We start from the raw sequence: 21,305 nt of genomic DNA, 5'->3' as shown, positions 1-21,305 counted from the left end.
CAGGACCTGTGTTTTCTGCCTAGCAGTCTGGCTCATAGTAAGGACGTAAGTGTCTGTTAAATGAACAAAGGGGAGGCCTGGCCACCCCAGTATGGGGAGATGGGCTAATCAAGCCGAGTGTGTGCCATCCCCCCCATCGGGTGCAGGCCCTCCCTCAGGACATCTGGGGCCCCCAGGTCACAGGCATGCTGGCCCAGGTGCCCTCCCAGCCTGTGTTCAGAATGGACGGATGACCACCTGCCTGTCAGCTGCCTCCTGTTCTCTAAGCTGACCGCAGGGGGCTCTGTTCCCTTCCATTCAGCAGGGGAAATGCTCCTCCATTCCACACCACTAGGCAGTCCTTTCAGGGAGATGTGACCACTGCGCCAAGGGCAGTGGCTGGTTCATTGGCATGAGCATAAATTTACTCACCCGAGTTCTTGGATAGGCTGCTGCAAGAAGGAGCCACTGAGGGGAGACCCCTGCCCCGAGGCGAGTTTGAGAGCGGGGCCAGCTCAGCTGCCTGGGGCCCGTGCCGCCGGAGCTCATGTCTCTGTCCCACCTCCATCAGGAAGCCTGCTGCTTCCCAGCGCTGTGTCACCCCAGGGAGCCCTTCCCTGATGGCTCTAAAAATGAGTACCCCCCCCCATCAGTTCTCCACCAAGACCCGGAGTGACCAGCTCACAAGGAGAACGGAAGCCTCAGCCGGGGCCTCTCAGCACCCTCCTTACCAGCAAGGCCACCGCAGCCGCCCTTCAGCCCCGTCCCTCTGGCCCCGGCCTCTGTGCCGGCTGCTGCCCCTCCTGTGTCTTGCGGTCCCTCCTTCGGACGTCTCAGTATTTACTCCAGATCCTCGGTCCGGTGCCCTTTGATTACTAGGAGTCTCCCCAAGCGCCAAGCTCATTTGTCCCCCAGGAGCCCCGCGTCCCTGCCTTGGGGGGAGCTGAAGAGCTGCCCCGGCCTTTCTCAGTACAGACGGCATCCCGCCCGTCCAGCCGCCCCGGCAGGAGTGCCCAGAACCGGGGCGACGCAGGCGCCCTGCCTAGGAGGCCGCGCCTAGTTTTCAGCCGTCCGTTTGTGGGGCGAACATTTCAGAAGCATCCGTGCCGGCCTTTCCCGGAGCCCGAGGGGCGCGCCCCGGGGAGGGGCCCGCAGACGCCGCGCGACGCGCCCCCTCGGGCGTAGCCCACCCCGGGCGGGCCGGACCGGGGCTCGCTCCGCGCTCTCCGGGCCACTCGCGTGGGTCGGTGGCAGCCCCCGGGCGCCCGGCGGCAGGTGCTGGCCGGCAGGCTCCCCGCCCGGTGGCGCTCCCCGCCGTCCCCGCCCCGCGGGGCTCCCTCCCCCCCCCCCCGCCCCCCAGCGGCCGTGGGCCGGGCGGGCCGCCTCCCGCGCTGCGCTCCCGCCCCCGGCGCTGCGGCGGCTCAGACCTCGGCTCGGCTGCGCGCCATGGCCCCGGGCCTGCGCGGCCTCCCGCGGCGCGGCCTCTGGCTGCTGCTGGGTGAGTAGGGCCGGCCCCGACCCCCGACCCCCGACCCCGACCCGACCCCGACCCCCGACCCCCGACCCCCGACCCCCGACCCCCGCCGCGGCTCCGGCCCGCCCGCGCCCTCGTGGGGCAGCGAGCGCCGGGAGCTCACCGGGTGCGCGCTCCAGCGTCCCCTCGGCCCGGCCGTCTGGGCGCCGCGGCCCCGGGCGCCCCCCTCTGGGGCAGGAGCAGCTTGGGGGCACCTGGGGGGCAGGGAGCTCCGGGGGGCACGAGGCGCCTCCCCCGCGCCCCGGGCTTCCGAGGCGGCCGCGTGCGGGCCGGTGCGGGGCGGCCCGCGGCCGGTGGCGCGTTTGGGAAGGAGAAGCGGGGCCGGGGCCTGGAAACCAGTGGAAACGGACGACCTGAGGCTGCCGCCCAGCAGCGCCCACTTGCAGACGAGCCCCCAGGTCGCCTGGGCCGGAGCGGGGGTCGGCGGGGATCCCCAGCAACTTGGGGCGCTCGGCGCCTCGTCATGGACTTGGAGGGACTGGGGCGAGCTGGCTCCCTCTCTAGGGGGGCGGGCTAAGCGAACCCCAGGAGAACAGGGCCCAGCCCCGGACTCAGCAAAATTCAGCAGGAAAGTGTCGCCTTCACCTCCCTGCGCAGTTTCCATAAAACGCTGAGAAACCTCTTTAGACGGGCTGAGCCCCGGGACTCATTCCCCGCAGAGGCACCTTTCACTTAGGTATTTGTTGAGTCCTCTCCCGAGCATAGGCTTGTGTTGATCTTTAGAGAGAGGAAGCGAGAGAGCGAGAAACATGGATGTGAGAGAGAAACATCAGTGGGTTGCCTCCCGCATGCGCCCGGACCGGGGATTGAACCTGAAACCTTTGGGTGCTCCGGGTGAGGCTCCAGCCAACTGAGCCACACGGGCCGGGGCCACTTAGGTACCTTTTAATAAAACTAAATAAATAGGTCATTTAAGTGGAAGAATCCAGGGGCCTGGGTTTCGACCTTTTCTCAAAAAGGGTGGTGTGGTCGGCAGCACCTGCTGGTGCCAGGGAAGGGGTGAGCCCCCTGCTATTTTTGCAGCTGGGGGCGGCATGGCTTACCCTGGAGATGGGTCCCACGCGGGAGGGGATGGGCTGAGGACCGCCCGGGCGCCGTGCCATCCCATCTCTCGCTATGCACAAACCTCGCCAAGGAGGGTGGGATCTGCAGGAAACCCTTAGCGTCAGTAGAATATCATCAGAAAACTGATCTTGCCACTGAAGTGTTTTGGCTGAAGTTATGTGAAAGGCAAAATCTTAAAATAATAATATTCTCTTCTTTTGTGTTAAGATCCACTTGGCTTGACATGGAACTTACTGTTTTGGTTTCCTGAGAAATGGACGTTTCTCTTTAGCAAGGCAGAGAGCTCGGTTGTGCCTTTTTTAATAATAAATAAACGTCCTCTACCGCAGTTCCGAGGCTGCGCCCTCTGAAGCGTGTGTAAATAAAACTGTGTCGTGGTCGCATATAAAGACCTTCCTTGTTTACCAAGAAGACAGTGCACATTCTGGAAAAAGTCCAGAGCCCTGCAGTCCTAAACTGTTCCGAGGGGTCTGGCTAGTGGTGTATCTCGGAAAAGACAAACCCGACTTTACGAGATTATCGGTAAGCGTGCCCGTGGAGCCCGGCAGTCATTAGCAGGCTATGGAACACAGTGTTTCTTCCCAAGCTGCGGCTTTCGCCAGATCTCTGTGGCGACGGAGACGTTGCTACCCAGCAGGGCACGTGGCATTTTTTTTAGTGGGCTAGTTCGTGGGTTCAGGAGCTTATCTGCGGCGGTTTCACAGTCCGGCTCCTTTTCTCATTCAGTCCGCTTGCTTTCCGCGCGTGATTTCCGCTTGCTCTGGGCTTCTGCACACCCTCCCGTCTGCAGGAGGCTCTGGTGGGACCACATGCATGTCGGCAGTTTGTATGTAGCCACTGAAAACTTTTTCATCCATCAGCGCTGGCCCATGTGGCTCGGTGGTTAGAGCGTCGGCCTGCGCACCAAGCAGTCATGGGTTTGACTCCAGTCAAGGGCGCGTACCTGGGTTGGAGGTTTGACCCCCGGCCCTGGTTGAGGTGCATGCGGGAGGCAGCCAATAGATGTGTCTCTCTCACATCGATGTTTCTCTCTCTCCTCGGCCCTCACTCTCTCTAAAAATCAATGGAAAAAATACCTTGGGTGATGATTTAAAAGAAAGAAACAAAAGAGGGTGTTTCCAGACCCAGGGTCATTCTCCGTGACTGCAGTGGAAGCTCCTGACTGGACGAGCCCACTGTCACTCGGGAGGGCTGGCCCGCGATGACCTGTGTGAACTCCTCTGTCATGTGCTCTAGGAAACACCCACCTTTCCTGGGGTCGTGCCGGGGTGTGGGGTTCTCTTTGCAAGGCTGCTGTAGTCATTGAAGTATCTGACTTTGTATACACACACGGGTGACTGTGTCCTCTGGGGACATCCCAGGGAATGCAACCCATGGGACTGAGTCACATTAAACCCAGAGGCACTTGAGTCCTGGAGCCCAGATCGGAAGGAGCCTTACTGCTAATCAGCTCAGTGTGCTTATTTACTCTCCCACTGGGAGAAGCTTCTGGATTCTTGTCTCCCTCCCACAGGCCCAGGCCAGTCCGTGTGCATGTGGTTAGTCCCAGGCCAGGGCTGCTGAGAAAGGTCCCTGTCCACACGGACATGGTGGTCAGCAGCGCGCCGAGGAAATGTTGAGTTAGGGTCCTTTCTTCAGGCAAATGGCTCATGGGGAAAGTCTCTCCCCCTGGTTTCCCCCAGAGTGAACCGATTCCACAGCTTCTGCCCGTTTGCACTGGCATCTGGCAGAGCCTGGGGAAGGTGTGGCGGGAGCCCGGCGGGGTGTAGGTTCCTGTGCCCGAGAGTGGAGCCCGCCGGGCGCAGAGCCTGTCTTTCCCAAGGCCATGAGCCCAGGCTGTGAGTCTGTTTCCTGCCCGAGCTGTGGGCAAACTCTTTCCTCTCCATTGGGTCTGCCAGGGCCGGTCCTGTGAGCCACGGAGGGCAGGGACACCTGCCTATGACCAGACAGAGCTCTCCTGACACCTTTTGAGCCCCTAGGTTAAGCCCACAGGGTGGACTTTTCAGCCCTGTGATCCCATAACCTTCGAGCTGGGCGTGTCCCTTGCAGGACAGTGCCTGGTGGTGGCAGGTGCTCGGTGGCTCTGAGAAGGACATGCCATCCTGCCCAAAGCCTCTTGCTCCATTGGGGACTCAGAGAAGACCCCCTGAAGGAGGAGACACTGTGGCAGAGAAGGTTGAGCAGGAGCTGGGACAGGAAGAAGGGGGGGTGGCCAAGGTGGTCCCTGTGGCTTTAGCTCCCATGCTGTGCCTGTGGCACCTGCTCTGCCTGGCACCTGCTTCCTGGTGAGTGAAGAGACAACCACGACACTGGCAGGACTCTGCCCTGTCCCCAGCCGCACACCAGAGGTGCCCTTGGACCTCCACTCCCTCTCCCAGCCCCCAGAGGGATGTCCTGGTCACCCACCCTCCCCGCCCTACAGGACAGGCTGACCTTGGGTGGGGTGAGGCTTCTGGAGAGCCGGTTTGTTCTCCGTGAGGAGGGTTATGACCGCACAGCGGGCCGGAGGGCTCCAACCCAAACAAGCCTCATTCCTCTGAACACAATGAGGCTGTTGTGGCCCGTGGAAGAGCTTTCTTCCTGTGCGTGTCCCATTTTAGTGTTTTCTTTGACCTGGAAAGACTTTACCTCCATCGCCGTGTAAAGCTCAGACCCCAAGCTGCGTGGTTGGCACAGGTCCCACGGAGACACAGAGACCGAGACTCAGAGTCCCAGGGATCCTGGGCCTGAGCCCCCAGCCAGGCCTCTTACTTTATTCCCATGAGGCCTCACAGGGTCCCCTTTATTTTGCTCCCTGATGGCTCCCTCCCTCCTGTGTGGGTTCCCACAGTGGATTCTGGGGAACCAGGGACCAGAACTCCAGCTGTCCTGTCTCACCTGGCCCATGTCCACTCTGCCCTCTGCTCCCTGTACTCCGGTCCCCACGGGCCCCACCAGGCCACACCACCTCCGCCCCTGCTGGATGACCGCCACCTCTGGGAAGCCTCCCCTGGCCACCCCCATGCACCACCCTGGGTGGTGACCCTGTCCTGTGCCCCCTGCAGTTCCCCTCAAAGCCTCCATCACACCCCAGTGACAGTGCCCCCCACATGTGCCATGCTTGAACCCCAGGTCAGCCCGCCTCTGGGTCGCTCCTGTTGGTAGCTCCTGAGTGAGCGCGGAGTTTGTAGGCAACCAGGGGGCAGGAAGCGTGACCCACCCGTGGCCTGGGCAGCGCCCACCTGCTCCCCAGGGCTCTGCACCCCACGCCCGAGATGCTCACCAGGAAGGATCCTGAGCCAGACATCACCTGGGAAGGCAAAAGGCAGCGATTGACAGGCAGATATTGGATACTAACACTTGCTGTGTAGTCACAGGTCAACGGGAATAAAAGCAGTTCACATGTCACATAGCAGGGCCCACGCCACCAGGGAGAGGTCTAGAAACATGGTCACTGAAACAAATTCGGTAACATCAACGCCAGGTCGGCCCGCTCTGCATGGGCGCTTGCTGCCTCTGGAAGGTTCCGTGGGCCCATCTGTAAGAGGAAAGGGCTGCCGGCTGGGTGGATGGCCAGGTAAAGGGGCTGGGGGAGCACTAAGCCATTGCTCTTGGAAACTTCTCCCTGTCCCGTACAAGTGGGTGACCTGTGTAATGACCAGGAGGGGCTGTGGGAGGGAGAAGCCGGGACAGGGCCCACTGGAAGAAAGGCCCAGCCGCGGCCGGGGGAGCCCTGCTCCATATACACAAGGCACCTAAAGGTGCTACTTATGCAGAAGGAAAAAGCCAAAGGTGTAGCCCTGGAGGTGGGGGGCGCCCAGAGCGTGGCCCAGAGCCCCGAGGAGCTTGGGAAGAGCCTCCAGCCTCCAGGGCGCTATGCACAGCCCTTGACTGGGGACTTTCTGGAAACCTTTGCGACCGAGCGGAGCGTTTGACCCAGGGCCGGGTGGGAGGACCCATCCTCTGGGCCAAGGTCTGCAGCTCAGGTTTCCTTCCAGGGGCAAAGGGGACACCTGCTGGATGTTAGCCGGGGTGATGAGAGTTTGGTTTAAAAGCCTTGGGCTACTTCAGCGTGGGCTGGGGTGGGAGTGCGGGTGGGGGCTGGGGAGGGAGGCTGGCTGGGCGAGGGCAGGGGATTGAGGGGGAAGGAGTGGAGCCTCCAGAGAGTTCGGAGGTGCAGCTGCGGCTGTCACCAGCCTGGACGGGCTTTCCTAGCATGCGGCAGTGGGGAGGGGGCAGCGAGGCTCTGGGCTTGCCCTGTGGCCCACCTAGAACCTGATGGGCGTTCTACCCATGGCAGCCAACTTGCTTGCAAAGGGAACGTGGAGGGTGGCTCTTGATAGAGACACAGGTATGGTAAGGAACCAAGATGAGACGGGGCATCCGGTCACAGCCCGCGGTCAGACGGTCGGAGGGCTGTGTGCTGCGCCGGGCGGGGAGGGTGGCAGTTCGTGGGGCCTTGACGGTTGAGTAGGAGTTTTTCCTGGATATAGCTTTTGTTTTTTCAGTTGTCTTGGTTTTGGTTTTCCTTTTTCAGAGCAGGCTGAGGAAGACTGAGGGGAACGTGTTCAAACCAAGTCCTGCTTACGTCATTCCCTGGGGCCTCAGTAACGGGCAGGCGTGTGGCTCCCTGGGGATCTGGCTCCCCCGGGCGTGGCGGGCCCCAGGGGGTGTTGGAAGCGGGTGGTCCTCACCCTGTGGGCCCAGGCAGAACCTGCCGAGCGAGGCTTCTCCCGATGGGGACCGGGGAGGGGGGTGCACGGAATACAGAAAAGTGGGCGTTGCCGCCTAGTTCATTTGACACATGGTAACATGCAGAGCTGCTGGGAGGACACGCGTGTGGCAGACACGAGTGAGAGGTGACCGGGCAGCACAAAAGGTCCTCAGAAAAGAGGGAAATGTTCTGCCCCCTAAGTGGGGCGCTGAGGAAGGGGACTGGGGCCACGGGACCTGGAGGGGGAGAGGAGATGAGGGACAGGGGGAGAGGAGGGGGTCAGGCCACATTTGGGCCCGAGGTTTGCAGGGAAACGTGTCCTGGTGGGGAGACAGGGCAGTTCCTCGGGGGCAGTGAGGGTGGGGACCATCAGAGAGGAGGCCCTCGACCCTCGCCCTTTGGATGAGGCAGCGGGGGCCTAGAGTTTCTCCCTAACTCGGCGTCTGAGCCCCCTGAGCCACCCAGGAGCCCTGGCACTTCACCTGTCCCCCAGGTGGGCGTCTTGGCAGGGTGGTAGCAGGTGGAGCCCCTGAGCAGAGGACGGTTGAGCGTAGCCTGGGGACAGTGGGCGGGCCAGCATCGTGCCCCTAAAGGGGTCTGGGAAGGACACCACCCCACCCCGCCTGCCCCGCGCAAGGGGACAAAGTAGAGGTTGGGCTGGGGAGGGGGGCGGCCTGGGGTGGGCAGGGGCGCAGCTCGCTGGCCCGCCTCCGCCCCCGCCGCCTCCAGTGCCTTTCGAACCGCATCGAAGGGTCAGTGTGCCGCCTGCCCGGCGGGGTTTTGTTCCTGATCCCGCGCTTGTCAGGGCGGGAGGAGAGGATGCGCCAGGTCTCAACTGCCTGTTTATTTCTAGCTGTTAAATATCAGACAAGGGACACGAGCCGGAGGCTCCCGGGGGCGGTGAGCCTGTCTGGGCCGGGTGGTGCCGCCAGGTCCCCACGAGCCTGGGGCAGGACCCTGTCTTGCTGCGTCCCCCAGGACAGGCCATTCCTCCTCCTCGCTCCCGGGCGGGGCCTGGAGCATCGCGGTGTGGGGCCTGGGTCCGGCCCAGCGACCGTTCTCGCTGCCTCAGTTTCCACGTCTGTGAAGTGGAGGCGTTGGGGACACATCAGGGCTGGGTGAGCGTAACATAGGGCCTGAGTGTTGGACCCTGCGCCCGGTGCCACCATGCATCCCACCAGGGGAAAGTGGCGGTCACCACCGGGGAAGGGGCATGCGGTCCTCCCCTGGACCCGTCAGACCGCAGGGCAGCCCCCCAGGGACGGGAGCCCTCGGGGTCCGTGTGCGCCGGATGGAAAGGCCCGGCCGGCAGGGGGTGACGGCCCGCGTGCTGTGCTTGCAGTGCATCACCTCTTCGTGGCCACCGCCTGCCAGGACGTCGACCACGACGCCATCTTGCAGGAGCTCTGCCTCGCCCCGTTCAAGGTGGACATGGAAGCCATCGGGAAGCCGCTCTGGTGCGACTGGGGCAAGACCGTCGAGTGAGTCCCGTGTGTCCCCTGGCGGGAGGGACGTGGCCAGGGGACCTCAGGGCCCCAGGGCCTGGGGAGAGGGTTCCATGAGTCCACGTGAGGGGTTCTTCATCACAGTCCATGGTGACAGGATGTGTCCACGGGTGGGGGACAGATGGAAAGAGATGGAGGGGCCGGTGACAGGTAAGTGCAGAAGGTGAGGGGGAGGAGGCATTCCTGTCCATGATGACCTGGAGGCTCCTGCAGGGGTCCCCAAGGCAGCAGGTGACAGGGGTCCCGTTAGGGCCGTGTCCAGCCTGAGATGCCTGTGGCCCATCCAAGTGCTGGCACCTGGGGACCACAGAGAGCGAGCCGAGTGCCCAGGGGCCTGAGTGGCCTAGCCTCTGCCAGGCGCCCGTGTGCAGGGATGTCCAAGCTGGTTCCCCTGGTCCCCGTGGTCAGGCCTAGGCTGTCCTTCCACACTGGTCAGGGCCAGGAGCCCCCTGGAGTCACGGGAAGGCTGTCACTGGAGGGGTGGCCATGGCACCCCACGGAGGACCTTGGGCACAGAGCCCTTCCCCTCGTGACTCAGTCCTTCTGCCAAAATGCCCCTCTTCCTACCCCACAGGCTCATCCACTGCCTACCCCCCCTCCAGGGGTCAGGGCTTCTCTGCTCCTGGGCCAGGACCTCAGCCCACTGGAGCCCAAGCAGAACTTGGTGTGAAGAGGCCAGTGGGAGCCCTGGCCCGTGTGGCTCAGTGGTTAGAGCGTCAGCCCGAGGACTGGGGTCCCGGGTTCGATTCCGACCAAGGGCATGTACCTCGGTTGCAGGCTCGGTCCCCGGCCCAAGTGAGGCTGCAGGCGGGAGGCAGCCGGTCGATGTGTCTCTCACCTCAATGTTTCTCTCTCTCCCCTTCCACTCTCTCTGAAAAGCACTGGAAAAAATATCCTCAGGTGAGGGTTAGAAAAAAAGAGGCCAGTGGGAGCCCTGGGGACGGCAGGGTCCCCTCACTCTTGCCCTTCAAAGTCTCCTTTTCTAAACTGAAAAGCGAATCATGGGTAAGAAACCAGGGGCAGGGGCAGTTGCTAAAAATCGGAACAGCCTGTTCTGCAGGCAGCTCGGCCTGCGCCTCGGCCGAGTGACTGGGCCTGAGCCAAAGGTGGTCTGTCGCGTGTCCAGGGAGGAGGCCCGGGGCCCGGGAGGCGCGCTCTGCCCGCCTCCGCCTGCGCGGCCGTGGGCCTGTGCAGCTGACGGCAGGCTGGTTGCCTAGCAGAAGACGGGGTAACAATAGTGATGTTCCCCCAAAACAGAAATGGTGGTGATGTCGCTCAAAACTGAGGCCACCACAGCCGGTTCCCGACGGCCCGGGGCAAACAGGGATCATTACCTGTCAGGCCCAGGAGGGCTGTCGGCGCTCGGAGTCCTGTGGCGATGCAGCCGTGACAGGAGCACGGGGTACGGGGAGGGCTGGCAAATCCCTTTTATTTCAAAAGAAAATCAAGCCCTGGCCGGTGTGGCTCAGCCGTGAGCATCATGCTCCGAAAGGTCACCGATTCCATTCCCGGTCAGGGCACATGCCCAGGTGTGGGGTTGGGTCCCTGGTCAGGGTACATACGGGAGGCAGCCGATTGATGTTTCTCTCTCTCTCCCCCTCTTCCTTTCTCTCTAAAATCAATAAAAGCATTTTAAAAAATAGTTTAAAAAAAATAAAATCAAGATAATTGAGGGAGCAGGGAACAAAAGCCCTCATTCTAACAGCATCATTATATACTACATGGCGTATGTTACATCACATGGCACGTTACATTATAGGACGTTACATCGCATGACATGTTACATTATATGACATGTTACACTGCTTGACATGTTACATTATATTACATGTTACACTGCATGACGTGTTACATTATATGACATGTTACACTGCATGACATGTGTTACATTACATGGCATGTTACATTAAATGACAGGTGTTACATTACATGGCCAAGGGGAAGCACATGAGGGTAACTAAGGTTGCCCCCCAGCTGACCTTGAGGTGGGAGGTGGTCCTGGATTATCTGGACTGTCGTCACAAGGGTCCTTAAATTGTCTCAGCTTCGGCTGTCAGACACCTTCCAACTGGCTTTTGTGTCCGTTTGACCTGCCCCGTCCTTGTAGGGGCGGTTCCTCACTTTCTGGTGTCACTGAGATGTTCCAGGCTCATCTCTTACGGTTTCTGCCCCGGCCCTGGAATCAGCCATTTCTCCAAGGAGCCCTGGTTCCTTTTGTTAAAGAATGGTGTTCAGAAGCCAAGATGGATAGATAGACAGAAAGACAGATGGATAGACAGGTAGATGGATAGATAATAGAGGGAGAGATGTGTAGGTATAGACACAGATACAGGTGCAGACATACAGACAGTAGATGGAGATGGAGACAGAGACACAGATGTAGATGTAAACACACCTGTTACCATACCAGGGATGTAGGTGTGACCAAGGAAACCACGCAGGCACGCACAGTGGGAATGTAATCCCCTTTAAACCCGCTGTAGGAAACCTCGTCTATAACAGTATTTGTCTCAGGGCGTCGTCTTCCGCGGTCGTGGGGTCTGTCAAGTCCAGTGCGGATGCTGCAGCCTTGAGGCAGAATTTCTTAGCTCGGTCTCAGGGCCTTTCGACTGACCCGTGGGGCGCCACCCACACTATCAACGATCAGCTTCCTTTCCAGCCTGAGAAAGCTCGGAGTGTCTGCCCGTCGCTGCCCCGGGTCCCTGCCCCAGGTCCCTGCCCAGGTCCCTGCAGGGCGTGGGATCAGGGGCGTCCGCTCCGCTCCGTGCGCCGGGCCAGTCCCCACGTCCCGGGGGTGAGTGTGTTCTCTGCAGCCCGGGTTCCCTAATGGAAATTTAACGTAATTGAATACATTAACTGGAAACACAATCTAATTTGGGGAGCCTTGGAGAACAAGGAGAAGTGTGTCATTGGGAACCCTCATTTCCAGAGAACTTCCTGTGGGTGTCTGGGGGAGAAACAGCGGAACAAGGAAAGGGAAGAATCTCAGAAATGGGGAACCCAGCTAGATGGTCGGTTTTAAAGTGACCGCATGTGGGGTTTTCTCCCCAAGACAGGAGGTGCTGGGGGATTTAGAGATCGGAGGCCGGCCGCTCCTCCCCTTTCCACCCAGCTGCCGGCTCCAAGGTGTCACCTCGGGCGGGGACCATGTCAGAGGCATCCAGTCATCAGAGTTCAGTGAGCCCCCCAAAGAATCCATGTCACCTTCTCACCCTCCCGGTGCCCCTCCTCCTCTCCACCCTGAAGCTGCCGGACTTAGTGCAGCGGCCTCCTCGGCTCCCAGCCGCTCTGGTCACACAGCCCTGAGTTCTGGGGCCCAGGTTTCCACGGCCTGCTCCCTGGGGACCCCCTGTGCCCTGCTGACCCCAAGCTGGGCCACCAAGGGCCCTCCAGACCAGCCGAGGAGCCGCCAGTTCTGAGGCCCATTTTCCAAAAGAACTGAAAAACCACTTTGCCGAATGCCATGAAAAGTTGTGCTGAGACCTGGCCAGTGTGGCTCAGTGGTTAGAGCGTCGGCCCTCGGACTGAAGGGTCTCGGGTTTGTTTTTTGGTGTGGTTTTTTTGGCCAAGATGTCAGAAGCTCCTGTTCTATAACCTAAGGAGATAAACTGTAGGAACCTTGGAGCCACTCATCTTAAAAAGTCTGTATTCCTGTCCCGGTGCTCTGTGGTCAGCCCTGGGCCCGCAGAGATGTGCTCGGCTGCTTTGCGGTCCCTTTGGACCTTCCCACTGGACGGATCTCTCTGACCTGGGTGCCGGGAGGGCTCGGTGGTGCAGGATCCACCCACACACTCCCCGCTGCCAGTCGGATGAGGGGTGAGGTCCCGTGCACCGCAGCCCTGCAGGCCCCAGGCCTGGGGCCGTGTCCTGGACTGAAGTGTTTTCTAATCAAACAGTTAACCAGACTTCCTTTTACAGTCCCTGAGGCGTCAAAAACAAAAGCCGCCCTGTGCTGTGCAGCCTGACAGCTCTCGCAGGCGTGGCTGTGTGGGAATCCGCCACCACCCGGCTGAGTTATCTGTCCTGAGGGCCACTCGCCTGGTCAGAGGCCCTTTGTGGAGGTGGGTGGCCTGGCTCCCTCACTCCGAGCCCACGCAGGCCAGGCCACGTGTGGCTTTCTGTCACCAGAGGAAGTGGCTGGTGAGCAGACAGCCGCCCTGATTTGGAAAGGCTCCGTGTGACTATTCTGGGAGCCCCGGGCGGGAGCCCTGACACCACAGTCGGAAACCATGAGGTGGGAGGCAGACCCAGCCACCTAAAAATTAAATAGGTGGATTCCTGACTGTCATGGAGATGCCTTTGGGCTCCAGGAGTAAACACGACGTTTGCAATCAGTTTGAGGGATTTTTGCGGGTTGAGGGATTTTTGTCACATTAAGAACTTCGTGATTCACAAGGCTGTTTCTTTTCCATCAGAAATGCAGAATTTTACCGAATGCCTTCTCGGCCTACGTTGAAATGACCGTGTGTGTTTGCTTTGACTTGGTGAAATGTGATTCGACAATAACAGGTTTAAAGCTTTCCTGAAATAAACCTGCTTTAGCGCGTCCTGTCCGGCCAGCTTACGTTTATTTGCTAGCGTTTTTCATAGGACGTCTGTGGCTATTTATAAGTGACCTCGGAGTACATCTGTCGCTCCGGGCTCGTGGGCATGCCATCCTCCCAGGCTTGGAATCCGGGTTTGGTTAACTTTTTTTTTTTTAATTGATCTTTTAGAGAGAGAGGGAGAAAGGAAAGGGAGAGAGGAGAGAGACAGCGATGTGCTCCATTCATCGGTTCATTCTCGTATTTGGGGCTCGAATCTCCAACCCTGGCGTATTTTGGGACAGTGCTTGAACCAATGGAGCTACCTGGCCAGGGCTTGGTTAAGTTTTTAAGAGAACTGGGAGGCTCCACTTTTTTTTTTTTTCTATAATCCTAAGAATTTGAAAGAACTTTTGTGAATGTAATTTTTAAATAACATTTCCTTTTGTTGTTGTTGTTGTTTTCAGATTTTCTACTTTTTAAGGCAATATTTATTTGGTAGTTTACAGTTTCCCCCAAAGTACCCCAACGCAAACACTTTTCAATGTTTTTATATACATTTTTTGCATGGTAATCTCATTTTTTCTCACCTTCTCTCTGTGGTTTTGTATATTGATGTTTTCTTTGGGTTTTTTCTACATGAGACTCTCCAGAAATGTGTTGATTTCATTATACCCAGTTTTCTAAAGAATCAACTATTGAATTTACTTATTTACTTTACTGTTTTTAAGAATAAATAATAATAGTTTTTAATTATTATTAATGCACTTAAATTAGTTGCCCTTTGGAGAGATTTATTTTGTTCTTTTTACAAATGTCTTGATTTGGATACTTATTTTATTTATTTTCTCTTTCTGTTTAGTAATAAGATAATTTAATTTTGTGCTGTCTGGCTCTAGTCCATTAATTTTTACATGCAGCATCGCCATTATTGTTTCCCTAATAGCCTGTAATTGAATTTTTTTTCCTATAACTGAATTTTTGAAGTCTTGTTTGGCCCCCAAATTATGAGTTATCTTTCATTTCTACAAATTCAAGTTTTAAAAATATATCATTTTCTAACTAATTTCTGGTTTGTAATATCGCAGTCAAAGAGCATTGATTTCCAGTTTCCATTCTGGGAATTCACCGAGTCTTGTCTGCTGCCTAAATAATAGGATCCTGGGATTTCCGAAGAGACGGTTGATTCTCTGGAGAATAGAAACCTCACCCATGGTCGCTGAGTCGCGCTTGTTAACTTTATTTTTCACACCCTTTATACTAGTTTGCGTCTGCTCACCTTGAGAGTAGGCGTATCAGTCTCCCCGTGAGGGTGTTGTGATCGGTCAGATGTTACAGGTGTGGCTGCCGGTGTCCCGTGGGCTGTGACGCCGCTTTTCCCAGGGTCCAGCGTCCCTCTGTCCCAGGTACCGCGCCCCGCACAGGATGGCGCTGGGCCTGCCGCCGGCCCTCCCGCACCCGCCAGCCTCGGGCTCCCCCTTCCCGCAGCGTTTGTTTCACTGCCCGTGAGGGAGGTGACTGCCCCAGGCAGGGCGGCCGGACTCTGTTTGCATCTTACACTGTCCGGGCCACACGGTGTTGACCCGCTGGCCGCGCGGTGTTTCCCCCTGGCCGTGGGGTGTTTCCCCCTGGCCGCGCGGTGTTTCCCCCTGGCCGCGCGGTGTTTCCCCCTGGCCGTGGGGTGTTTCCCCCTGGCCGCGCGGTGTTGACCCGCTTGGCGGTGCGGTGTTTCCCCCTGGCCGCGCGGTGTTCACCCCCTGGCCGCGGGGTGTTTCCCCCTGGCCGTGCGGTGTTTCCCCCCCCGGCCGCGCGGTGTTTCCCCTGGCCGTGCGGTGTTTCCCCCTGGCCGTGCGGTGTTCACCCCCTGGCCGCGCGGTGTTTCCCCCTGGCCGTGCGGTGTTTCCCCCCGGCCGCGCGGTGTTTCCCCCCGGCCGCGGGGTGTTTCCCCCTGGCCGCGGGGTGTTTCCCCCCGGCCGCGGGGTGTTTCCCCCCGGCCGTGCGGTGTTTCCCCCCGGCCGCGGGGTGTTTCCCCCCGGCCGCGGGGTGTTTCCCCCTGGCCGCGGGGTGTTTCCCCCTGGCCGCGCGGTGTTTCCCCCCGGCCGCGCGGTGTTTCCCCCCGGCCGCGGGGTGTTTCCCCCCGGCCGCGCGGTGTTTCCCCCCGGCCGCGCGGTGTTTCCCCCCGGCCGCGCGGTGTTTCCCCCCGGCCGCGGGGTGTTTCCCCCCGGCCGCGGGGTGTTTCCCCCCGGCCGTGCGGTGTTTCCCCCCGGCCGCGCGGTGTTTCCCCCCGGCCGCGCGGTGTTTCCCCCCGGCCGCGCGGTGTTTCCCCCCGGCCGTGCGGTGTTTCCCCCTGGCCGCGCGGTGTTTCCCCCTGGCCGCGCGGTGTTTTCCCGCTGGCCGCGCGGTGTTCACCCCCTGGCCGCGCGGTGTTTCCCCCTGGCCGCGCGGTGTTTTCCCGCTGGCCGTGCGGTGTTCACCCCCTGGCCGTGCGGTGTTTCCCCCTGGCCGCGCGGTGTTTCCCCCTGGCCGTGCGGTGTTCACCCCCTGGCCGCGCGGTGTTCACCCCCTGGCCGCGCGGTGTTTCCCCCTGGCCGCGCGGTGTTTCCCCCTGGCCGTGCGGTGTTTCCCCCCGGCCGTGCGGTGTTCACCCACTGGCCGCGAGACCAGCAGCGGGAGCGATCGCCTGAATTAAAGCACAGGCTCCACTAGGACCCGTCTCACCAGCGAAGCCCCACTTTCCCGGAGCCTGATGAGGCTGAAGCATCACATGAGGCCTTTCCGAGGACACGCTATTCGAACAGAAGTCCCTCGTATCAGGACCCTTGGGTGGCCGTCCCCTGGAAGCATTTATGCCGAAACCACAGCGTTTACAGGGCCAGGCCTCCTCTGCTTTCCTCTGCCCAGCACTGGAACGTGCAGATTTCCCCGCGTCTCACAAATGCCTCCCTGCCTCACTTCAATACTACGGGGCAGAGGCTCCTATGAGCAGTTTCTTTCGTCGCTGTCCTATAGCTACGGCTTTTCATAATTATGAATTTGCAGCGGCTCCCTCCTCACATTGCTTCCGTCTGCGTTTCACGTTATTAACTTCGGGTAACTCCCAGAAGTAGAATTGCTGGTCCAAGGGTGCTTACGATTTTGAGGTTGTGGATACGTAGTGCTAAGCTGCTCTGCAGGAAAATGCTGCCGGCTCGTCGCCTGTGAGCGATGACCAGAGTGCCTGCCTCATTTCTCCGCTCCTCCCCGGCATGAAGCATCCTCACTGCTAAAGTGGACCCTGTTGGGACATCAGCTTCTTCTGTTCCTAATAGTGGGGTTAAACTTTCCCCCCCGGGGCCTATTAGCCGTTTGCATTTCCAGGAGAGCTGTGCAGCCAAAGGCACCGTGGGTATTTCTCTGTGTCTCGCCCCCACCCTCGCCCCTCTCCGTCTACCTGACGCCCCACCCCCGATGTCGGTCTGGCGTTTTGACAGACCCCACAGGCCAGCCTCAAACAACGGGTCACTTTCATCTTCACCTGTCCTACCGCCAGGATGCCAGGTGGTGCCACCTGGCCCTTCCCCAGCAGGTATCTAAAGCTGCTGGAAGCCACCAGGTTGCGAATTATCCCAGGTAGACAGAGGCCAATGGTAGCCAGATAAAGGGAACCAGAATCCCAAAGTGGTTTTTCCTCCAGCCTTTGAGGGCTTAGGCACACATTGGCGAATTTACAGAACAAGAACTGGGTCCCGGTTGAGCCTCACAGCAGATGTCGGGGAGGAGGCAGTGAGAAAACGTCCATCTGTGGGCGCCATTTAGTTGGATGTGCCCAGTAACCCTGTCAGGTGGGTACCTGTGTCTTCATTTGAATATAAGGAGACTAAGGCTCAAACAGGTGAGAGGAGGCTCCCAGCATCACTCGGGACAAGAGGTGGACCTGGGACTTGAACCCAGAGCTAGTTGGGGGACAGCAGCAACCATGAGTGTCCCTAGAGCCTGTGGGCAACAGTGGACACTTCCTGTCCAAAGTGAGCAGCCATGAGTCATGGTGCCGGAGCCGTGACCTGGGCCCTGGAGAGACTGGAAACGCCCCTGGTCTTGGTCAGGAGCAGTCCCAGCAGGGTTTGCCCCGCCTGGAATAGAAAGTTCTGTCCAAAAATGGACAACTATTCAGTTCCATGAGGACTGGAGAGAGAGCGCAACCAGAACGTTTTTCTGGATTATTTCGGGCCCTTAGTCAGTACTGTGTCCTGAGGAGAAAACTGCCTCTGCTCCAAGGGGATTCTTCTATCACACGCTCGCTGACGGAACTCACAGTATTTACCGAACCCCTCAGCTGTCGCTTCTGTATAAATAACAGCACGCAGAGCCCGGCTGCACCCTGCAGCTATTTTTAGAGGGGGCGGCTTTGCAGACTGGAGGGATAGCGTTTCAGGGAGAGAGCGCCTGATCCCAGAGCAGCCCCCCAGCACGGGCTCGGCCTCAGCGTGGGGGCGGTGGGGCCGGTGGCGCTGGTGGGGTCACAGCTTCCTGGGTCGGGGGCTCCTTCCCATTCAGAGATTGTGACACCTCCTTCTAGGGACACCCCGGCTCCACTCCTCAAGCACAGAAGATGGGGGACAGTGTTTAGGGTAGAATGTCACTGGGTCTGCAGGACACCACACACTACCCGTGGGATCAGTGGGTCTGCGGCGGGGAGAAGATGGTCATTCAGACCAGTGTTTGTAACACGGGTCAACAACCACCCAAAGGGCTGGACTTAGTTTGTTTTGTTTTGTTTTGTTTTGTTTTGTTTTTAAATATATCTTTATTGGTTTCGGAGAGAGGAAGGGAGAGGGGGAGAGAGAGAGAAACATCAGTGATGAGAGAGTCATTGATCGGCTGCCTCCTGCGCGCCCCCGACTGGGAATCAAGCCTGCAGCCTGGGCATGTGCCCTGATGGGGAATCAAACCTCAATCTCCTGGATCATAAATTGATGCTCAACTGCTGAGCCACACTGGCCAGGCTGGACTTAGTTTTTAACAACACCCGACACATTTAGCACTTATATGTGCCAGGTGCTCGATGTGTCATAACTGATTCTTTTCTCACAATGAGACCCAGCCTGTCGGGACATCTGTGGCTCCTTCCACTTCTGTTTTCTACTTGAAACATGAGTCCTTGTTCACTTGGGACAGTCAGGCACCCAGTGGGCTTGGGTCCTGCACACCCCCTGCTGTCTCTGCCCGCCCTCTCCCTCCCGGCCTTATGTACTTTGCCCACTCATGTGGACTGGAGGAGGCCCCCTGCGCCCGGGCACTTGGGGTAATGACCCAGAGAGCAGCCAGGCAGGCAAAATAGTGACAGGTAAGATAGCAGATGGGGGGGGGCTTTGAAAGCTTCCCTGTGTCTCCCCAATATTAATGTATGGCTTCTGCTCCATTTACTCACTTTTTAGATTAAAAATAAGGAAAAGTGCCCTGTCTGGCGTTGCTCCGTGGTTAGAGCTTTGGCCCCCACACCAAAGAGTCACAGGTTCAATCCCTGTCAAGGGCACATACCTGGGTTGCAGGTTCACTCCCCGCCCCCGGTCAGGGTGCGTGTGGGAGGCAACCAGTGATGTGTCTCTCTCACATCAATGTTTCTCTCTCCCCCTCCCTCCCTTCCACTCTCTGAAAAGCAATGGAAAAAATATCCTCCAGTGAGGATTAACAAAAAAATAAATACATAAAAATAAGGAAAACTTTCTTTTAAATATCTTCATTTTACTATATATGGAGCTCTTCATTTCTTTGTGTGGGTCCAAAATTCTTTCTGTTCTATTCTCTTGGCTGATGAACTTTAAATTTCTTGTAGCACAATGATGCCAGCATATAGGATCCTGGGCAGATGATTTATTCTCCCATCACTCCCACCAATACTTTATAAAGGCGCCCCCATCATCTCTGGGCTTGCATAGTCTCCAATGGGGAGTCAGGTGTAACTCATATTATTGTTCCCTGGAGGTGTCTTTTCTCCAAGTTCTTGGGGTTTTTTCTTCTTTATTTTTGGTTTTCAGAGTTTGACTTTGACACGTCTGTGTGGCTGTTTGTTTGTTGTTGCTGTTGCTTTGGTTTTTGTCCTGTTTGGGGTACCATGACCTTCTTGGGTGTATGAATTGATGTCTCATTATTTTGGGAAAATCCTCAGTCATTATCTCTTCAAATATCTCTTCCCCCCACCATTCCCTCTTCTTCTTCTGGGACTGGGATTACAAGGTGGAGTTGATATCATTGAGAGTGTTGCTAATTTACCAGAGCTCCTTTCTCCTTGAGTTCCAGTTTGGGTCATTTCTACCAACCTGTCACTAATTTATTCCTCTGAATGGGCTGCAGATTTGCCCACCCCAGGGCTCATTGCCCCAGGCTGACATCTGAAGGTACTCGGCTGCTCCACCTCTAGTCTGCCCCTATTGTGGCATTCCAGCTGCTGGATCTCAGGAGCAGGGAGGACTGTCCCTTAGCCCCAGCTCACCTTCTAGGGTCTCAGAATATGCAGGACATCTGGGGAGCCCCAATGGGAGCCACCCAGGACCTTCATCTCCTAGATTTAGGGCCACTGCCTGGGCTTTAGGAGCTGCTAAGGCAGGGGGAATGGCGTGGAGAGCCCCTCACTCGGATTCTGTCTTAGTCCCCTCCTTACCCAGGGACTCACCACCTGCTTTTCCATCTGTAGGAGCTATGGAGAGCTTGCAGACTGCACCATGCACGTGATGAAAAAGCTGGACTGCTTCTGGCCAAACGCAGCGGTGAACAAGTTCTTTGTCGCTGTCCACCAGCGCTACTTCAGAAGCTGCCCCGCCTCAGGCCGGGCCCTGCAGGACCCGCCCAGCAGCATCCTCTGCCCCTTCATTCTGGTGCCCGTCCTGGTGACCCTGCTCATGACAGGGCTGGTGGCCTGGAGAAGCAAGCGCACTGAGGGCATCATGTAGGCCGCGGCCTGGGAGCTGCCCCCACACTGAGGCTGCAGGCAGGCAGGGAGGCTGGGGAGCTCTGGGCCTGGCTGGGGATAGCTTCCTGGGCCCTGACAGCAGACCAGGCCCAAGTCCCCTCACCCCACCTGAGATCGGCTAATAGGATTCAGAGTTGTAGTAGTGCAGGTGTTAACCTGGAAGCCCCCAATGGAGCTGAAGGCCACCCTAGGAAGTGGAGCTGGGTGGTAGGAGGGAGTGGGACATAACTGTCATTATTTCTGGGGAGTGTTCTGATGTGTTTGTTCCCACCTCTGGCCAGACTGTGGATGGGTAGTTTGTGATTAAAAGGATATCCTTGAATTTGGGCAGCATCAGTATTTCTGGGTGGGGGTGGGGGAGGAACACTAGACCCTTTGGACTCCATCTTCTCTGGCAGGTATTATTGCAGGGACCTTGGCTGGGGCCAATGGCGGTGAGGCCTATGTGTGCACTGAAGGTGCCCCCACCCCTCCACAGTGTCTAGAACCACTGGCTCAGAGGACTGTGGTTCTAGATATGACAGGACCAGGTTTGCTCAGATATGACAGGGCCAGGTTTGCTCAGTTTTGCTGAGCTCCCCCCACAATCCCCAAGAATGCCTCCCACCCCTCAGGTGCAGGCCTCTGCCTCCACTCTGTCCCTGAGGTTTCACCTGCTATTTCCTCTGCATGTCCGTGCACCCTCACCCACCCCCATCCAGCATTCAGGATTCTTCCCACTCTCCCACATGTAGACAGGTTTCTAGAAGGTTCTGGATCACTGAAGGGAGCTCCCACACAGTCCCTCCCAGATGTCCTCTGAGCTGAGGCCACCCCCCTGAGGTTCCTGCAGTCCCCAGCCTGCCCCATCCTCCAGCACCTCCCAGCCAGGACATGCCCTTCTCACCCTCAGATGGTCCACACTAGCACAGCACAGGCACCAGGGGATGCCACCCTGCTCGGGTCAGGAGAGGGCCCAGGTGTGCTGGCTGCAGTGATAGCCCCAAGGAACACGGGTTTCCAGAGTCGTCCTCAGGACCTGGAAGGGGATGGTCAGTGGATGCCTGCCAGGCCTCAGCTT

General features: G+C 58.3%; 1 protein-coding gene across 1 annotated transcript; it reads left to right on the top strand.

Annotated features, from left to right (window-relative positions):
• Positions 1 to 1,350: 1,350 nt before the first annotated feature.
• RAMP1 (receptor activity modifying protein 1) lies at positions 1,351 to 20,567 on the top strand. Its single transcript, XM_081142357.1, has 3 exons — positions 1,351 to 1,477; positions 8,614 to 8,752; positions 19,970 to 20,567. Exons 1-3 carry the CDS (start codon positions 1,426 to 1,428, stop codon positions 20,223 to 20,225), a joined length of 447 nt encoding a protein of 148 aa, XP_080998483.1. The 5' UTR covers positions 1,351 to 1,425; the 3' UTR covers positions 20,226 to 20,567.
• The last annotated feature ends 738 nt before the right edge of the window (positions 20,568 to 21,305 follow it).

Source organism: Miniopterus schreibersii, assembly GCF_964146895.1.
Source record: "Miniopterus schreibersii genome assembly, chromosome: 7".
Classification (NCBI taxonomy): Eukaryota; Metazoa; Chordata; class Mammalia; order Chiroptera; family Miniopteridae; genus Miniopterus; species Miniopterus schreibersii.
Note: the sequence above shows the minus strand (reverse complement) of the source record. Positions and strands in the feature narration are given on the sequence as shown.